The sequence below is a fragment of the Ovis canadensis genome, chromosome 13 (assembly GCF_042477335.2).
Source record: "Ovis canadensis isolate MfBH-ARS-UI-01 breed Bighorn chromosome 13, ARS-UI_OviCan_v2, whole genome shotgun sequence".
NCBI classification, from domain to species: Eukaryota; Metazoa; Chordata; class Mammalia; order Artiodactyla; family Bovidae; genus Ovis; species Ovis canadensis.
The window spans coordinates 44,521,236-44,542,748 of NC_091257.1; the positions used below are offsets into that span (position 1 = coordinate 44,521,236).

Here is a 21,513-nt window from a genome sequence, read left to right on the forward strand (position 1 = left end):
AAAGAGTCAGAACACAACTGGTAACCAAACAACAACACAGAATGGGAGAAAACAGTGGTGCAGGGGTTAGAGGGTATGAAGTAGCCATCTTGGAGAGTTGGAAAACAAGTAACTCCTCCAGCCACATGTTCTGCTGTGGCCACGAGTGGCTGAGTCACCCAGGGTCAGAAGTTATTTATTCAGGCAAAGATGGCAGTATTATTCACAAAAGCCAAGACACGGAAACAATGTAAGTGTCCACTGATGGATGAATGGACACAGGAAATGTATGTATGTGTATATATGTATATGTATACACACACATATGTATGCAGTGGAATATTATTCATCCATAAAAGGAAGGAAATTCTGCCAGTTAGGTCAACATGGATAGACCTTGAGGACATTATGTTAGACATTATGACTGAAATATATCAGTCAGAGAAAGACAAAAATCAGTCAGAGAAAGACAATATTGTATGATTTCACCTATAAGTGGAATTAGAATGGTTGCCAAAGGCAGGAGGCAGGGGGTGAGGAGAAGAGATAAAGGTGGTCAAAGGCACAAACTTCCAATTATAAGATGAATACGTTCTGGGGACGTACTGTATGGCCTGGTGCCTGCAGCAGACTTGGGTATGGCATAAGCTTGGAGGAGGTCAACACTAACCCCACCACAGAGCCGCCAGAACGTACAAAAGAGGGGGAAACAGGCTCTTGATGGGCACAAACAGAACCTTGTGTGCACCAGGACCCACGAGAAAGGAGCAGTGACCCCACAAGAGACTGGCCCAGACTTGCCCGTGAGTGTCCAGGAGACTCTGGTGGAGGCATGGGTTGGTGGTGGCCTGCTGCAGGGCTGGGGGCACCGAGTGTAGCAAAGCATGCATGGGACCTTTTGAAGGAGGTCACCACTATTTTCATTACCTCCACCATAGTATGGCCCCAGGTAAATAACAGGTCAAGTCAGCCTTGGGAAGCATCACTATGCACAAAGCTAGTGGAGGTGATGGAATTCCAGTTGAGCTACTTCAAATACTAAAAGATGATGCTGTGAAAGTGCTGCACTCAATATTGGAAAATTTGGAAATTTGGAAAACTCAGCAGTGGCCACAGGACTGAAAAAGGTCCGTTTTCATTCCAATCCCAAAGAAAGGCAATGCCAGAGAATGCTCAAACTACTGCACAATTGCACTCATCTCACATGCTAGTAAAGTAATGCTCAAAATTCTCCAGGCCAGGCTTCAACAATACATGAACCGTGAACTCCCTGATGTTCAAGCTGGTTTTAGAAAAGGCAGAGGAACCAGAAATCAAACTGCCAACATCTGCTGGATCATTGAGAAAGCAAGAGAGTTCCAGAAAAACATCTACTTCTGCTTTATTGACTATGCCAAAGCCTTTGACTGTATGGATCACAATGAACTGTGGAAAATTCTGAAAGAGATGGGAATACCAGACCACCTGACCTGCCTCTTGAGAAATCTGTATGCATGCCAGGAAGCAACAGTTAGAACTGGACATGGAACAACAGACTGCCTCCAAATAGGAAAAGGAGTACATCAAGGCCATATATAGTCACCCTGCTTATACAACTTATATGCAGAATACATCATGAGAAATGCTGGGCTGGATGAAGCACAAACTGGAATCAAGATTGCTGGGAGAAATATCAATAACCTCAGATATGCAGATGACACCACCCTTATGGCAGAAAGTAAAGAAAAACTAAAGAGACTCTTGATGAAAATGAAACAGGAGAGTGAAAAAGTTGGTTTAAAGCTCAACATTAAAAAAACTAAGATCACGGCATCTGGTTCCATCACTTCAAAGCAAATAGATGGGGAAACAGTGGAAATGGTGGCTGACTATTTTTTTGGGCTCCAAAATCACTGCAGATGGTGACTGCAGCCATGAAATTAAAAGATGCTTACTCCTTGGAAGGACAGTTATGACCAACCTAGATAGCATATTCAAAAGCAGAGACATTACTTTGCCAACAAAGGTCCATCTACTCAGTTCAGTTCAGTTCAGTTCAGTTGCTCAGTCAAGTCTAACTCCTTGTGACCCCATGAACTGCAGCACACCAGGTCTCCCTGTCCGTCACCAACTCCTAGAGTTTACCCAAACTCACGTCCATTGAGTCGGTGATGCCATCCAACCATCTTATCCTCTGTCGTCCTCTTCTCCTCCTGCCCTCAATCTTTCCCAGCATCAGGGTCTTTTCAAATGAGTTAGCTCTTCACATCAGGTGGCCAAAGTACTAGAGTTTCAGCTTCAAGGCTATGGTTTTTCTAGTAGTCATGTATGGATGTGAGAGTTGGACTACAAAGACAGCTGAGCGCCAAAGAATTGATGCTTTTGAACTGTGGTATTACAGAAGACTCTTGAGAGTCCCTTGGACTGCAAGGGGATCCAACCAGTCCATCCTAGAGGAAATCAGTCCTGAATATTCATTGGAAGGACTGATGCTAAAGCTGAAACTCCAATACTTTGGCCACCTGATGCAAAGAACTGACTCATTTGAAAAGACCCTGATGCTGGGAAAGATTGAAAGCAGGAGGAGAAGGGAACAATAGAGGATGAGATGGCTGGATGGCATCACGGACACAATGGACATGAGTTCGAGTAAACTCCGGGAGTTGGTGATGGACAGGGAGGCCTGACGTGCTATGGTTCATGGGGTTGCAAAGAGTCAGACGTGACTGAGTGACTGAACTGAACTGAACTGATTGCATATTTGACAGTTGCTAAGAAAGTAGATCTTAAAAGTTCTCATCACAAGAAAAAACTGTGTGATAATGGATGCTAACTAGACTTACGGTGGTGATCACTGTGTAATATATACACATATCAAATCATTGAAGATATATGTCTATTATATCCCAATAAGACTGGAGGTGGGGAACCATTATATTTCAGTTGTGAAACAACAATGGCAAAGGTAATTAAAGAGAAACTGGAGGTCCCAAGCCCAACAGCCCCCACTGTGGTCCCGATGTGAAAGGATGCTGAGGACTCAGGTCTAGTTCTGCTGTCTCTTAGGAGAAAAGCAGGAGATGACTTAGGGCTCTCACTGTGCAGATGACATTAAAATCTATATATCTATTCCTGTTATCTCTCCCAAACTCAGTTCACATATGCTCCCAGACATTTCTCTTTATTTCTCTTTACACACTTCTTCTAAGAGCAGCATGTTAACCTTCTTGTATATTCCCACAGCTACGCAATAAAAAAAGGAATAAAGTCATCTCACTTGCAGATGGCACATGGATGTGGTTAGGCAGAGAATGATTGGTGTAAATAGTATTAAAATAAAGGAATAAACAAAACAAACAAAAACAGGGGGCTTCCCAGGTGGCACTAGTGGTAAAGAACCCACTTGCCAATACAGGAGACATAAGAGACCTGGGTTCAGTCCCTGGGTTGGGAAGATCCCCTGGAGGAGGGCATGGCAACCCACTCCAGTATTCTTCCCTGGGGAACCCCATGGACACAAGAGCCTGGTGGGCTACAGTCCATGGGGTTGCAGATTCGGACATGACTGATGCAACTTAGCACAAATAAAAAATGGTTTTTCCAGTAGTTATGTATGGATGTGAGAGCTGAAACATAAAGAAAGATGAGCTCCAAAGAATTGATGCTTTTGAACTGTGGTGTTGGAGAATACTCTTGGGAGTCCCTTGGACTGCAAGGAGGTCAAACCAGGCTATTCTAAAGGAAATCAACTCTGAATATTCACTAGAAGGACTGATACTGAAGCTGAAGCTCCAATATTTGGGCCACCTGATGTGAGGAACCTATTCACTAGAAAAGACCCTGATGCTGGGAAGGACTGAGGGCAAGAGGAGAAGAGGGTGACAGAGGATGAGATGGTTGGATAGCATCACTAAATCAATGGACATGAGTTTGAGTAAGCTCCAGGAGATAGTAAAGGACAGGGAAGCCTGGCGTGATGCAGTCCATGGGGTCACAAAGAGTTGGACATGATTTAGGGACTGAACAACAACAAAAAGTAAACAAAAAAAAAAGAATCTGATGAAACATTAAAAGACAGGAAATATCATTCTCAGGCCCATGGCTAAGATGGAAGAAACCAATCATCTCAGCACAAAAAAGGTTTGACATAAGTCTGATTCCCAGTTCCAATGCCAGCCCCAAACAAAGGGCAAATTCCACAAACCTTCTGTACCAGATTTTCTGGGAAAGAGGTTAGAGGGGTGAGGTCACATTTACACCACTGCACATGAGATGGGCTGAAAACACAAGGGGATAAGAGATAGAAAAAGGCCATAGTTGAATGCCTGGGAATTTTTTGTTTTCTTTTTTGGGTGGGAGGAGAAAATTTTTTTTATTGTAAAAAACACCTAACATTAAATTACTGTCTTAACCAGGTTTTTTTTTTTTTTTTGGGTTGGGAGGAGCCGTGCTATGTGGGATCTTAGTTTCCCAAACAGGGATCAAATCTGTGTCCCCTGCATTGGGAGCATAGAGTCTTAACCCCACTGGACTGCCAGGCAAGTCCCCATCTTAGCCAGTTTTATGTGTCCAGTGCACCAACGTGAAGTATATTTACACTGTTGTGCAACGGATCTCTAGAACTGTCCTATTTTGCAAAACTGAAACTCTAGGGAGTTTCCTGGGGGTCTAGTGGTTAGGACTTGCATTTCCACTGCCGGGGGTGTGGGTTCAACCCCTGGTCAGGCAACTAAGATCTCACAAGCCACAAGGCCTAGCCAAAAAAATTAAAAACAAACAAACTAAATCCCCTGAAACTCTATATACTCAAATGCTTATGAACCTTTTCAGAGTGACCCTATCCACTGATCAATGAAGCCCAGGCAGGGTCTGGATTCTGACTCTGGGATGAATTTTCTCACCTTCAGAGAGAGAGAGACATGGTGCGAAAGAGGGCGGAGCCTCTTCTTACCCCTCTGCACTTCAAGGTGGGGCTGATAACAAACAAGGCCACAGCCAACAGTTTCACCGAAATGTCAATGTGTCCGTGCACTTGTAGGGACTACAGCCATTATGTCCAGTTGTGGACATGCTCGTGGCCATCACTACCTGACTACCCATTCCTCGCACTTTAACAGTTGGCCCCAAAGTTACCATCGCTCCTCTTTTTAAGTATCAGACATACCTTGGAATCCTGAGACTATCTGGACAACGTCTTCATACACCATCAGGGTAGCGGATCGTTCTGGAAGCAGGCCCAGGCTTAGCGAAGAAAATACTGCGGAAACAAAGATGGATATGAGGAAATTCTGACTTCTAAATCAAAGTGCCCATGCCAATTTTTTAAGTACTCTGCATTCTTTGGATTCTCTGGGTTCAAATCAATCAACAATATTGATCTTTTAGTAATGTGACATAATAATAAATATATATATCTGTTCTCTGCCTCTGGTTCCTGGCTCAAATTCCTGAGTCACCAGAGTATCTTTCTGATCTGATGAGGAGACTCTGGGTGGCCTCCTGTATGCGGGCTGGTGGCCAAAAAGATCAAACCATGATAAGAATCTTGGAACTTTCAGGCTCTCGTCCCATCATCCAGAGAGAACAGATGGGGTGGAAAGTTCAGTTCATGGTTGATCATGCCTGCCATGATTGAGGAAGCTACGATGGGAGTCCCAAAGGTACAGGCTTTGGGGAACTTCAAGCTGGTGGGTACATTTATGTGCTAGGAGGGTAGTGCACCTCAGCTCCACAGGGATAGAAGCTCCCATGACCAGGTCCCTTCTGGACCTCACCCTGCTGCCCCTCTTCATGTGGCTGTTCATCTGCATCCACTGTGATACTTGTTATAAACCAGCAAATGTAAGTCATTGTTTTCCTGAATTCTGGGAGTCATTACAGTGAAAGAAACCAGGGGTGGGGCGCTCATGGGAACCTCTGATTTATAGCTGATTGGTCAGAAGTACAGGTGACCACTTAGGGCTTGTGTCTGAATGAGAGGACAGTGTCATGGGACTGAACCCTTAATCGGTAGCATTTGGGTTAATTTTGGACAGCTACTGTCAGACCCTGATGTTGGGAAAGATTGAAGGCAAGAGGACAAGGGTATGACAGAGGGCAAGATGGTTGGACAGCATCACCACTCAATGGACATGAGTTTAAGTAAGCTCCGGGAGATGGTGAAAGACAGGGAAGCCTGGTGTGCTACAGTCTAGGGGGTCTCAAAGAGCTGGACACAACTGAGGGATTGAACAACTGTCAGAATGGAACTGAACTGTAAGACACCCAGTTGGTATCCAGAGAGGAGGAGAACTGGTTGGTTTGAGAAGAAAACCCACTTACTAGATGTCAGAATTATCATAGACAGAGAGAAAGGAAACAGTTTGTCCTTTAAGTATTGTTAGCAAAAGTCTTTCAGAACTCCATGAGTCCTGCAGTCTCTCATATAACAACTGCTTAGACTACAACAGTTAACTACATATTTTATATTCTTTAGAAGAACTGGCAACCCACTCCAGTATTCTTGCCTGGAAAATTCCATGGACAGAGGAGCCTGGCAAGCTATAGTCCGTGGGATCGCAAAGAGTCGGACATGATTGAAGCAACTGAACACAGAATGAGAGAACTTGTGCTACTTTAAAATTCTTGTTTAAAGACCTCGACTTCCAACCTAGAAATTCACAAAGCCTACATGTTTCTTGGGAATTCCCTGGCTGAACAGTAGTTAGGACTCAGTGCTTTGACTGCCAGCGTCTGGATTCTACCCGTGGTTGAGGAATTAAGATCCTGCATGCTGCAAGGTGTGGCCAGGGGGAGAAAACCTACATGCTTCTGGGTAGAACATGAACAAAAACCAAATCAATGTAGTATGGAATAACAATAATCACTAACATTACTGAACCCTCACTGACATGTCAGATTTTATTCTAGGTGGTTTAATTTGGGTAATTTATTTAACTTTGAAAACAGCTCTCTGAAAGAGGTACTATTAACATGCCCCATTGACAGGTAAGGAGACAGGTTTATAGATAAGGAATTAACTTGTCCAAGATCCCGAATCTGGTAAATACTGGAGCCAGGATTTGAACTCTGGAGTCTGACCTTCACCACTATGCTTCACAGACTTAAGTTCAAAGGCCTCTTAGACTCCATCTGGGCCTAAGTTCCTGTTTTTTTGTTGTTGTTGTTGTTGTTTAGTTTTTTAACTGGAGGATAATTGCTTCACAATATTGTGTTGGTTTCTGCCATACATTAACATGAATCAGCCATAGGTATCTGATTCTATCATCCACATTGAACATACGTCATATTTGCTTCAGATTCAAGCCACTTAGTCGAGTCTGACTCTTTGGGACCCTGTGGACTGTAGCGGGCTGCCATTTCCTTCTCCAGGGGAATCTTCCTGACCCAGGGATTGAACTCGCATTTCCTGTATTGCAGGCAGATTCTTTATCTGCTGAGGAAGACTGAACTGGCCATAGGTATACATATGTCACCTTCCTCTTGAACTTCCCTCCCACCTCCCATCCCATCCCACCTCTCTAGGTTGTCACAGAATACCAGTGTGAGCTCCGTGAGTCATATAGCAAATTTCCACTGGCTATCTATTTTACATATGGTAATGTACATGTTCCCATTGAGAGAGTAGTCTCTACATTTAAAGAGCAAGAAAGTAAGGCCTAGAGAGGTAAAGTAACTTTCAAGGAAAATATTAGGAGCCAGAAATATCAAATGCTAAATAGAGCAATTATTGGGTTCATTCAGGTTTTTGGTAGGATGTTACGGAAAAACACAAGTGAATTTTTGGCCAACCCAATACTCAGCACAATTGGCTCTGGACAGTGCCAGAGGGGCCCAATGAGGGGCTGGCCATGGACATGACCCCTCTTTGTACACAGTCCATTTATTTAGCTGCCATCATATATAAGGCCCAGAGCTAGATGTGCGGAATAGATCACTGCTGGGGGCAGTCTGTGCCCTTAAGGTATCTACATTAGAAGGAGGCTAAGACACACAACCAATAGCTACACGACAAGCAGAATGTGACAAAGTGCCCTGATAAAGATAAGGATGGACCTTGGTGCTGGGAAAACAATCCAGGGTTCCTCCAAATGTTAAACAGTCACCATGTGACCCAGGAACAGGTACATGCCCAAGAGAACTGAGAATATGTGTTCATGCAAACACTTGTACATGAACGTTCATAGCAACATCAGTCATAATAGCCAGAAAGTGGAAACTAAAGGCTGAACATGCTTAGTGTCCCACAGGCAGCTTAAATCCAATCTACGCTATATTCATCATTGACTATGACCCCAACTCTCATTCTTTTCCTTCCCATCTCCTGCATCTCCACCCCCACCTCCACCCACTTTTGTAGGAGCCTCAAGCTTGGGGACAGGGATACACACAGGGAAGGAGTAAGGGATTTCTTTCAGTCAACAGCATTAATCCAGTCAACCTTAGGGAACCACAAGGTGGCCCATCACTCATCTGTTATTCTATCCACTCCATCACCAGCCAGAAATTTGAGATTCAACTCACATTCATTCAACTTTCTTTCCCTTGTATCTCTCCCACCCATTCTCCAAGGCTTTCTGAATTCTGCCTGCTAAATATTCCTCAGGTTTATCTTCTTTTCTCTAAAATGTTCCTAAAGGATTTCCTCAATTGTACCTATTTCCAACCCACTTTCCATAGCTCTCAAAGCAGTGGTCCCAAATTACAGTGAACATTTTTATCCATAAATACCTGGGGGATGGGGGTTATTGTGGGGAGTTCAGTTCAGTTCAGTCACTCAGTCATGTCCGATTCTTTGCGACCCCATGAATCGCAGCACGCCAGGCCTCCCTGTCCATCACCAACTCCCAGAGTTCACTCAGACTCATGTCCATCAAGTGGGTGATGCCATCCAGCCATCTCATCCTCTGTCGTCCCTTTCTCCTCCTGCCCCCAATCCCTCCCAGCATCAGTCTTTTCCAATGAGTTAACTCTTCGCATGAGGTGGCCAAAGTACTGGAGTTTCAGCTTTAGCATCATTCCTTCCAAAGAAATCCCAGGGCTGATCTCCTTCAGAAGGGACTGGTTGGATCTCCTTGCAGTCCAAGGGACTCTCAAGAGTCTTCTCCAACACCACAGTTTTAAAGCATCAATTCTTTAGTGCTCAGCTTTCTTCACAGCCCAACTCTCATATCCAACATGACCAATGGAAAAACCATAGCCTTGACTAGACGGGAGTAGGAACTGTTTATTAAAATCTAGATTCCTTGGTCAATCTGTCCAGTCAAATGGATGAGTCCTAGAATCTGTATGTTTTTACAAGCATCTTCTGATGCTAACATCTATTGATCCTCAATACTCAGCTGCCCTCTTAGCCTCCCCAGGAAACTCCTTCATTCGCTCATATAGGTTGGTGGACCTGTCCTCCCCAGCATCCCCATCTGCACATAAATCTATCAGGGTATTGATCCCATCAGGAGGAACTGGCTTCTGTGGCTGACTTTATAACTAGTGGATAAACCTCCTAGAAGCAAGTCCTGAGTCTCTAGATTTGTATTCTCAGTGGCCAGGGCAATGTCTGACATATAGTAGGCACTTGATAGGTATAAACTGAACTAAAGAGAATTTTGTGGATGAGGGTAGGTGCTGGGGCTGATGAGATAGGCATAACCACATTTAGCTTCCATGGACCCCAGAGGCAATGGGAACCCTTATGGGGCAGGTCCCGTGGTGCAGAGGTGAGCACGAATACTGGCCTTGTGCCAGGCACTGTGTTAGGTGCTATGCATTTATTGAGCACCTACCATGTTTTAGACCCTGTGAGTGCACCTATGATAAATACTTTTTACTCAGAACTGCTCTACAAGGTGGTATCAGCTCCATTTTGCAGAGACTGGCATCAAAGCTGGAGGGGCTCAAGCATAGATTTGGAGCCAGAACCCAGGTCATCTGGTTTCCAAAGTCCATCCTGGCAACAAACGTGCTGGCATATAATGTGGTCCAGGCACTAGATAGAATCTGAAGTAAAGGGACAGAGGGGGCACCATCTGCTGCTCCCACCTACCCCATCCCCAGCTGAACTCACGTGGGGCACCATCCTTGCCTCTGGTGGTAGGCCAACTGCTTTGCAGGGGTGAAAAGTCATGCGATATTGTGATTTATAATATGTAATATATATTTGGCCTGGGTCTCATTTCTGGCTCACAGCTCCTAAAACCCATGGAATTTCCTAAGTGATAAGGGCAATAAAGGAATCTTTCGTTATTTGTATCAATTGAATGGGGCTTTCAAGGGGAGTTTCAGTTAATATAATGACTTTTTGGAAAGCTTATGATAACCTAAGAAGGGGAACTGGTTGCCAGGGGAAACCGTGTGACTTAGAGGCTGGAATCTCTCAGTCTCACCATCCTCTCCCCCTGACCTCCAGGGAGGACAGAGTGGCTGGAGGTTGAATCAATCACTAGCGGCTAATGCTTTAATCAGTTATGCCTACATGATGAAGTTTCCATAAAACACAAGAGGATGTGGTTGGGTGAGCCTCTTGGTTGGTGAACACCAGAGGTGCTAGGAGGAGGTACAGCTGGCCAGGGATGGAGGCTCCACGCCTCTTCCCACAGACCTTGCCCTACACATATCTTCATCTGGCTGGTCCTTTAATAACTTTTATAATAAACTGGTAAGCTAGCAAGTACCAGCTGGGGTTGCAGACTCGGCGACACATTGCTGGATGTGTGGAAACACCACGACACATTTGGTGAGTAGACGCACCAGAAGTGGAATGGAGTATTGAGAGTGGAGGCGAACCAGGAGTGCTTTTCCTGAGCAGGTAAGAAGGTGGGACAGAGAAAGACAGTCTGGCCATCATGCCCACCTTTTGGCAGCCTTGCTCTCAGATGCTAAAGTGAGATGAGGAAGCCTCATTTCAGAGCACTGCCCCAGTGCCACTGGCTGGTTATGATCCATCATGTACAGAATGGAACAGTGGAGAAATGGGTAGAAAAGGCTTTGGTTCCACTGTATGAATAGCAATGTGGAGCCCAACCAGCTTCACACCAGATTCCACCTTCCCTGCACATAAGGGGCGCCAAAAACCAGGGCAGAGAATGCACACATATTTTCCTAATTGTCTGACTTAACGCTTACAAAATCATTTCTGTGTCTGACTCCACCCCTAGCCTGATTATACGCCCTGTTTTAGAGAAAGGTAAAGACCACCTTACCAGGTAACCGGATGGGCTTCCAGGGGGCCGAGTTTGGCACGTAGGCATGCTTTGTGGCCGTGACAATCAGCTGACTGCCTAGCTTATACTGGAATTTGATGAAGGCGACGCCATCTGTCCCCGAGGTACCAGAGGCAGTGGAGACCTGGTTGGTGAAAATCTCAATGAGCGCATCAGGGACAGGCTGATGGGTGCTGGCATCACTGATGTGGACCTTCAGGGTGACCTCTGGAAGAAGGAGAGAGCAACAAAGAACTGGTTATTCACTGGGGAACTCCAACAGCGATTCTGTGATAACAGCAAAGGGAGGTAGAAAGTATTCGTGGGATGTGCTTAGATACTCTAGACTGGGGACTCTTCTGGTGGCCCAGTGGTTAAGACTTCGTGCATCCAGTGCAGAGTGCACAAGTTTGATCCCTGACGGGGGAACTAAGATCCCACATTCTACAAGGTGCAGCCAAAAAAATGTTTTTAATTAGAAAAAAGATTCTAGATCTACATCCAAAATATAAATTGTTTTAACCAGAAACGTTCTCTTCTTAGCAATTCTTTTTTACTTTACATGATTCCTTATCTTCTTCAAAACCACTGCCTATAACAAACTCCTTTCCTCCTGGCTCCTCCTGGCGCCCCCCCAACAATAATTGAGAGAAAAATCTCTATTCCTTTAAGACACTGTGCAACAAACACAATGCTTTCTGATCCTGCCCAGTGTTGCTGGTAAACACAGCCTAAGCAAGGCTCAGGCTGCTACACAAGGACCCTGCAGGCACTAAGATTTGCAGCAAAATTGTTCAACAGCCTGTGATGAACATGGATATGTACAGCTCAGGGTCGCTGTGCTGGTAATCATGAAGGCATGACTGAAAAGTAGTCCCTGCACACAGTATCACCAAGCGGGTGGGCAGACTATCTAAGCAACGTGTCCTGCCAGCCCAGCCCAAGGACCTGCCCCAGGTGGTACCCCATTTTAAGGAACCAGCTTGCCCCTCCTTGGGAGGGAGGAAAAGCACCTGTTACTTGGTTTTGTTGGATCCCTCATGCTGCAGCCTTCCCAAAAAAGTCTTGACTGAATTTCTCTTCTTGATTTCTACTGATTAAAGAGTTCAAGGGGCCCGGTTGGTATCACAGAGTTAATGCAGTTTTTGGCTAGATGACCATAAGGAATAGCTAAAGAACCCTAAACCCAGGAGTTACATAAGGTCTGCACCAAATAAATCTCTCAAAAATCTTGTAGAGTAAAAAAGCGCTACAAAAACTGAACCTGGTTACTCCCTACTATAGGAAGAGAACACTACTGCCAAAAGAGGGATAAAATCAACATCAAGAAAATCAGGCATATGGCATTACAAAGCATATCTAGTCGATTCCTGCCAATCTTATCAGTGTTATCTTAATGCAGATTCACAGCACATTTGCTTTCTTACGGAGCTGGGTCTTACTTGTCCCAGTGGTAAGGGAAGTTATAAATGAATTAATACTCTCATAGCAGAAATCCTCTAGAACAGGACAAGTGGGAAGGTGTTTTGTGGTGGTTGCACACTGACAATTTACATAATCATGTAATGCAACATTCACTAACAATTCACTGGGATTACAAAATTTCTGCTTTCTCTTTCTTCACTGTTGGCTGAGAAGGCAAAAGCAACGGAGATTTGGAAAAAGTGAAATAATTTCTGAATAAACACAAGAAAGGAGTTCTCCAAAGGTATGGACACCCAGCAGGGAATAAAGAAGAAGTGATGAATTGGGAGAATGGGGTTGACACACACATACTACTATGTATCAAATAGGTCACTAATGAGAACCCAGTAAAGAGTTTATTGCTCAGGGAATTATACTCAGTGCTCTGTAGTAACTTAAAGGGGAAGGAAATCCAAAAAAGAGGGGATATATGTATGCATAGAGCTGGTTCACTTTGCTGTACAGTAGAAATTAACATAACATCATAAAGAAACTACATTCCAATAAAAATTAAGTAAAAAAAGAAAAGAGTTTTCTTATAATCAATGCCCTGGGTTCTACCACTTGAATCTCTTCTAACATGGGAAGCCTAGTATATATTCTGCAATTGTATACCTGAAAAAGATTATTTAGCTACTTCTTTTGGTGTAACAGGATGTGAAAACACATCATTGTGGTTAGGTAATTTTTACAGACTACTGGGTGTCATAGTTCCAAAGAATAGCAAGAAGAGATAAGAAAGCCTTCTTCATGATCAGTGCAAAGAAATAGAGGAAAACAACAGAATGGGAAAGACTAGAGATCTCTTCAAGAAAATTAGAGATACCAAGGGAACATTTCATGCCAAGATGGGCTCGATAAAGGACAGAAATGGTCTGGACCTAACAGAAGCAGAAGATATTAAGAAGAGGTGGCAAGAATACACGGAAGAACTATACAAAAAAGATCTTCACGACCCGGATAATCATGATGATGTGATCACTAATCTAGAGCCAGACATCTTGGAATGTGAAGTCAAGTGGGCCTTAGAAAGCATCACCATGAACAAAGCTAGGGGAGGTGATGGAATTCCAGTTGAGCTCTTTCAAATCCTGAAAGATGATGCTGTGAAAGTGCTGCACTCAATATGCCAGCAAGTTTGGAAAACTCAGCAGTGGCCACAGGACTGGAAAAGGTCAGTTTTCATTCCAATTCCAAAGAAAGGCAATGCCAAAGAATGGTCAAACCAGCGCACAATTGCACTCATCTCACACGCTAGTAAAGTAATGCTCAAAACTCTCCAAGCCAGACTTCAGCAATACGTGAACCGTGAACTCCCTGATGTTCAAGCTGGTTTTAGAAAAGGAAGAGGAACCAGAGATCAAATTGCCAACATCCGCTGGATCATGGAAAAAGCAAGAGAGTTCCAGAAAAACATCTATTTCTGCTTTATTGACTATGCCAAAGCCTTTGACTGTGTGGATCACAACAAACTTCTGAAAGAGATGGGAATAGCAGACCACCTAACCTGCCTCTTGAGAAATCTGTATGCAGGTCAGGAAGCAACAGTTAGAACTGGACATGGAACAACAGACAGGTTCCAAATAGGAAAAGGAGTACATCAAGGCTGTATATTGTCACCCTGCTTATTTAACTTATATGCAGAGTACATCATGAGAAATGCTGGACTGGAAGAAACACAAGCTGGAATCAAGATTGCTGGGAGAAATATCAATAACCTCAGATATGCAGATGATACCACCCTTATGGCAGAAAGTGAAGAGGAACTAAAAAGCCTCTTGATGAAAGTGAAAGAGGAGAGTGAAAAAGTTGGCGTAAAGCTCAACATTCAGAAAACGAAGATCATGGCATCTGGTCTTCATGGGAAATAGATGGGGAAACAGTAGAAACAGTGTCAGACTTTATTTTTTGGGGCTCCAAAATCACTGCAGATGGTGAATGCAGCCATGAAATTAAAAGACGCTTACTCCTTGGAAGAAAAGTTATGACCAACCTAGATAGTATATTCAAAAGCAGAGACATTACTTTGCCGACTAAGGTCCATCTAGTCAAGGCTATGGTTTTTCCAGTGGTCATGTATGGATGTGAGAGTTGGACTGTCAAGAAAGCTGAGTGCCGAAGAATTGATGCTTTTGAACTGTGGTGTTGGAGAAGACTCTTGAGGGTCCCTTGGATTGCAAGGAGATCCAACCAGTCCATTCTGAAGGAGATCAACCCTGGGATTTCTTTGGAAGGAATGATGCTAAAGCTGAAGCTCCAGTACTTTGGCCACCTCATGCGAAGAGCTGACTCATTGGAAAAGACTCTGATGCTGGGAGGGATTGGGGGCAGGAGGAGAAGGGGACGACCGAGGATGAGATGGCTGGATGGCATCACTGACTCGATGGACGTGAGTCTGAGTGAACTCCGGGAGTTGGTGATGGACAGGGAGGCCTGGTGTGCTGTGATTCATGGGGTCACGAAGAGTTGGACACGACTGAGCGACTGAACTGAACTGAACTGGGGTGTCATATGTATTAAAATTTTTCAATTTGTTTTATTTATATGAATAATCATTTTTATAGAAACACTTATCCGTTCAACAGCAAACAAGATTATTCCCATTAAAAGACAACCAGGGGAGTGATCTTATCATGAGGTGGGGTACTTCAATTCAGTCGCTCAGTCTTGTCCGAATCTTTGTGACCCCATGGACTGCAGCACATCAGGCTTCCCTGTCCATCACTAATTCCTGGAGCTTGCTCAAACTCACGTCCATCAGGTCAGTGATGCCATCCAACTATCTCACCCTCTGAGAAGAGGTGGGGCACTACATACTATTTATTTATCTCATTTTGCAGAGAAAAGGAAGACCCTATAAATGGCCCCACACCTAAATATGCAGTAAGATCTACTCCTGGGCATATATCCAGAGAAAATTCTAATTTGAAAAGATATGCACACATCAGTGTTCATAGCAGCACTATTTACAGTAGGCAGGACATGGAAGCAAACTGAATATCCATTAACAGATGGATAAAAAAGATGTGGTACACATATACAGAGGACTGTTACTTAGCCATAAGAAAGAATGAAATAACATCATCTACAGCCACATGAATGAGAGATTGTCACATAAAGTGAAGTAAGTCAGAAAAAGAAAGACAAACACCATACAATATCACTTGGAGAAGGAAATGGAGACCCCCTCCAATATTCTTGCCTGGAGAATTCCATGGACAGAAGAGCCTGGTGAGCAACAGGGTTGCAAAGAGTCAGACACAACTGAGCCACTAATATACTTTCATTGCTTATATGTGGAATCTAAAATATGACATAAATGAACTTATTTACAAAACAGAAACAGACTCACAGACATAGAGAACAGACTTACAGTTACCAAAGGGGAAGGTGTGGGAGAGGGATAAATTAGGAGTTTTGGATTAGCAGATACAAACTACTATATATAGAATAGATAAACAGCAAGGTTCTACTGTATAGTACCCAGAACTATATTCAATATCCTGTAGTAAACCATACTGTAAAAGAATATATATATGTAAAAATATATATATACACACTGAATCATATTGTTATACAACAGAAACTAACACAGCATTGTAAATCAACTATACCTCCATAAAAAAAACATTATCCTGAGTGTATCTGTAAGGGTGATTTGGAGGAGATGCACATTTAACTGAGTAAAGCAGATCACCCTCCTTCATGTGGGTTTGTCCAATCAGTTGAAGGCCTGAAGAGAACAAAAAGACCCCCTAGAGAAAAGGGAGACTTCCTCTTGCCTACCAGCCTCTGAACATTGGCATTTCCTGCTTTCAGACTTGAACTGAATGTCAGCTCTTCCCTGATCTCAAGTCTACCAGAGTTTGAACTAGAACTATACCATCATCTCTCCTGGACATCCGGCTTGCCGGCTCACCCTTTAGACCTTGGGACTTGTCAGTCTTCATGATCATGTTCCTTAGAATAAATCTCTTCCTATAGGCCCATACATCTCATTGGCTCTGTTCTCTGGAAAACCCTGACTATTGCTGCATCCATCATGGGTTCCAATTCTGCAGCGCACGGTGGGTGGACCCTGGGAGTGTATGCTCAGACCTCTTCTTGTTTCAAACTCTTACTCAGCATTATTTCATGATCAGGAATTCAGTTACTGCCTCTACAGCATGCTTCTCAAATTCTCATGGACCAGTGGTAGAATCAAGAAGGAAAAAACAAGTGCTTAGGAATTCTTCCTCCCCTATAATTCAGAACTCCTTTACTCTTGGCAGATTTGAAAAGTTTGACTCTGTGGGCACAAACCAAGTCATTTTCAAAGAGCATATCTGCTCGGTGGGTAGAACACTTAACATTATCTTTTAGTCCAGCATGATCTTTTCATCATCTCCTATCTGCCCACAGACTTAGAACTAAAGGAGACAAGTCTGTTTCAAATTGCTGGTTGGAGAGGAGGCACCCACACAGCAAGTTCAGAGCAAAGACCACAGCAGGAGCAAGAGGAAGGAATCGTGTGCACCCTTCACAGGTGCACAGAACTCAGCAGAACTGCCTGTGGACACCAAGGGGCCACGCCTCCTCTCCTCCCCTTTCATCTTCAAGTAGCAATTTATGTCTTTAGTTTTTTCCCACACATGAAGACATTTACTTCATAACTTCTCATGCCAACTCTGCAATTGACATTCTTCATCTCTCCTGCAGTCACCTGCTGAAGGGTACTGCTCCAGATCGCAGCCCCTTCTGTGGGTCTCACCGGGAACACAGCTGGGAGGACCATGCTCATCTCAGTCTGAACAGCCACCAAGCCTCGGTTTCACATCTACTGGAAAAAGATCTGACTTATCATGGAAGGAAAAGTGAAATCTATGGGCTCCATCATTTTCTTTCTTTCTTTCTTTTTTTTTTTGGTTTCTTTCTGTGAAGTTTTTGGCTTCCTCTGACCATTTTTCATGCTTTTTTATACTCCCTCAAATTGGCCTTGATGCTGGGATTTTAATATTTTTCTTCCCTTTTGGTGTTTAGAGCTGTGGATTTCCACAGCAACCCACCTTGCTGGGAACCCAGTATTTGCTGGGTTGGCCCACCAGGCTTGTGGAAAGAAAGTCCATTTCCACCAGCAGATCAAGCAATGGCTTTCAGTCCAAGCTGCCCAAATGCCCTGTGCTCCTGACCATCAGTGAGAAAAGCAGAAAAGCGAGTTACTGGACTCAGTCTCCAGCGCTGTGATTAGTTATATTTAACTCAAATTCAGGGGAGTCACAACAGCTTACCATCTCTTAAGTCAAAATATAAAAAATTAGTCATTTGAAAATATTTTCTAAATGGGAGGTTATTTTTAAAACATTACCTGACCTTTGCTTGAAGAGATTTTGCTCCATACTACTTGGTGCTAACTTTTAACAATATCTGTATATTTATAGAATTGCCACTTCTTTATACAGCAATTATAAGTATATCCTGGGCTGGCCATGTAAAGGGGCAGTTTTCTATCCACTTACTTTACTTCTTTTGGAAATATGAAAGGTTTATCTTACTTTGTAAGATATCTGATGAAACAAGAATGCATTTTATTTTACTAGCGTTTTCTTATAATTTATTTTCTCTGGTCTCTTACATTGTTCAATTTTATTTTCTTCTTAAAATTTAGTGAATCGTGTGAATGTGCATTCTCACGTACAATCATGTTAGTTCACATGTCTGTAAGATTACTGTACTGTAAGATGAAAAATATTTTTTTAATATATCATTTGTGAGAGAAATATAATAAATCTATTACAGTAGAGTACTATATAGCCAGTTGTGTTAGGTGGGTACCTACAGTAACTCTGTTGGACTTATGAACAAATTTGGCTTATGAATGTGCTCTTAGAATGGAACGCATTCATATGTAGGGGACTCATTATATTTTTCCTTTGTTTTTCAACAGTTTGATGAAAAAAAAAAAGTGAATTGTATCCGTTAAGCAAAGTATATATTTTCTAAAAGAGACATATCTATAATATTATAGACTGTGTAATTTTGTTACTGAAACACAAGTTGATGTGCCCAATGTACAGAAAGGCCAAACAATACCAAAACATCAGAGTGTGGAGGAGAAAGGTTTATTCAGGGCTGTGCAAGAAGACAGGTGGCTCATGCCTTAAAAACTGCAAATTCCCCAAAAGCTCTCAGCAAAGCCCTTTTCTAGGAAAGGTGAGGGAGGTGAGGGATGATTTGTAAAGTTCTTGATGTCTGAGCTTTTTGTTCTTGAGGTCAGGTCACAGTCAGCTAACGACATTCCTGTAAAACTCCACCACGCCAATGTTACTCTGTTTTGACAAGAAAGGTCCCAAGGTATGACTTTCATCCTGTAAGGTCCAGTCCTGGCTGAGAGGAAGAGGATCTAGGCTGGTGGCTTCCTCAGGCCAGGTCCCCAGACGCTGTCCAGCTGTGATGGCTGAGGGAGCCAGGCGCCCAGGACCCAGCTGGCTTTCAGGCTCCTCGGGCGGCCCAAATGGCGGGGGCTGGGTCCCACAGACTGTCCTATGCAGATGGCTGCTGCCATGAGGTCATAGAGGCGGGGATGGGGGAGAGGGTCACTGCAGCCTCAAGGCCTGGGTCTGGCCATTGGGTGGCCTTGGCGAGAGCTCTGGAGCCCTATAGACGCAGCTGCCAGCCTGTTCCCTGGGCACCTGGCTCATCTGCCGGCCCAATGGTGAATGAGCTGGAGAGCCTCAAGGAGAAGGCTTGGATCTGCTTCTTACCTCATTCTCTGCTTGACAACTACCACTCCAGTTGGCTGCTTGGGGGTAATGGTGCACAGCGTCACTGTGTGCTAAGGGCTGCCTGGGCAGTGATGCTCTATTACAGTATTAGATATCTTCTATAATATCATGCATTATATAATCTATATATTAATATGAGTCATATCACTATAGTATGCAAATATATTAAAATATGATACCAATATATCAATATCAGTACATTAGTGTCAATGCATTGTATATTAATTACATAATTGTACTCTTGAGAGTGCCTTGGACTGCAAGGAGATCCAACCAGTCCATTCTGAAGGAGATCAGCTCTGGGATTTCTTTGGAAGGACTGATGCTAAAGCTGAAACTCCAGTACTATGGGTACCTCATGTGAAGAGTTGACTCATTGGAAAAGACCCTGATGCTGGGAGGGATTGGGGGCAGGAGGAGAAGGAGACGGCAGAGGATGAGATGGCTGGATGGCATCACCGACTTGATGGACGTGAGTTTGAGTGAACTCTGGGAGTTGGTGATGGACAGGGAGGCCTGGTGTGCTGCAATTCATGGGGTCGCAAAGAGTCGGACACGACTGAGCAACTGAACTGAACTGAATTGAATGTGTATTAATATATTACTTGCATTATATAATATTGCCATTATATGTTATATATTATATATAGTTATATAGATTATATAAATAGTATATCACATTCTTACATATTGTCTGTATAATATAATGTATAATGCATGCATATGTGCTCACTTGTGTCTGACTCTTTATGAAACCATGGACTGTAGCCCACCAGGTTCCTCTGTCCATGGGATTTTCCAGGCAAGAATACTGGAGTGGGGTGCCATTTCCTCCTCTAGGGGATCCTTCCAATCCAGAGGTCAAATCCATGTCTCCTGTGTCTCCTGCACTGGTAGGAGGATTCTTTACCACTGAGCCACCTGGGAAGCCCACAATATATAATAGAGCTCAAAGCATTTGAAAATTTTTGTGTGGGTTTCATTCTAAAAATAATATTCAGCTTGGTGTTCTGTGCAGAAGAGAAGGGACAAATGCAGGCGTGTGTCAGAGGGACACATAGGCTGGCATGAGTGTCTTCTGGCTGCCCTGATGGTCCCCTCAACATCCGTTCTCTAGTTAACCACCTTTTGCTCTTGACTGTACCAAGAGGTGCCCTAAAGCCTCTCTATTAACCCGAGGTCACAATATCTGATACAGAATTCCCACCCATGTGAGGCTTTCCTCACAAATGTGTACCTTAATTATCAGCGGAGGACTATGATCTCCAAACTTCCATTTGAACTTCTACTCACTTGAAAAAGCCCATAAGATATGTTTGCTGCTGCAGCCCTGAACTTAGGATCCCACTTTGCGCCTTTTTGTGTTTTCCAGTCTCTAGCAACTGACTCCTACCTGAACCTCGTGAAAAGATGGCTCAGTGATGACTCCCGGTCACAGCTTCAGTTTGGAACATGGATGAAAGCCCTGGTGTGGGAAGCAAGAAAGTGCTGGTCCCAGGCACCCTCCTGCTGGCCACCCACACTCTGCAGGGCTAAAGCTTTGAGCTTACTCCCCATCACATCTCCACAGGCTCTGCACACAGAATATTCTCTCACCTCAACCCCTTGTGTCTGTCCCTCTCATACCTGAACTTGTCTTGGCAGGGCTGCCAGGATCTCTGGTGCCATAAACCCGTGGATTCTTCTCCCTTCCCATAAGAGATATATAAAGAGGAGGGAACTGCAGATCATTTCGTTAATTACACTTTCTAAGCAACAACACCAAATTGCCAAGAACATAGAAATACACGATAAACATTCACAGAAGTACAGCAATCAAAGAAGCTATGATACTGTACATAGAATACAGGATATATACATGTATGACATATCTTTCTTTCAAGTGACAGGATGCCTTCTCTCCCTGTACTGGAAGCACTCTATAATGGAATTAGAAAATGCAATACTCAAATACCAACAACCTGCTGTGACTGTTTGAATGAAGATGCTGTTAAGTCTGTCTATTCACCAATAAGTTAAATGCCAGAAGTCATTCTCTGCTATTATACCTGGTACAAAACGAGGCTTTCTGAGGCTGCTTCCACACACAGGCTGTGCTATAAAAGCAACTATAAACTCATTATACTCTTGCA

At 43.6% G+C, this 21,513-nt stretch overlaps 1 protein-coding gene across 3 annotated transcripts in view; it reads right to left on the reverse strand.

The window, feature by feature from the left end:
* Positions 1 to 21,513, reverse strand: part of FAM171A1 (family with sequence similarity 171 member A1) — a 131,019-nt gene that overhangs the window by 42,885 nt on the left and 66,621 nt on the right. For all 3 annotated transcript variants that reach the window (XM_069547569.1, XM_069547570.1, XM_069547571.1), the window contains exons 2-3: positions 11,157 to 11,384; positions 5,123 to 5,215 (exon numbers count right to left, since the gene is read on the reverse strand). In XM_069547569.1, the coding sequence (XP_069403670.1) occupies positions 5,123 to 5,215; positions 11,157 to 11,384 (321 nt within the window). The remainder of the gene's footprint in view (positions 1 to 5,122; positions 5,216 to 11,156; positions 11,385 to 21,513) is intronic.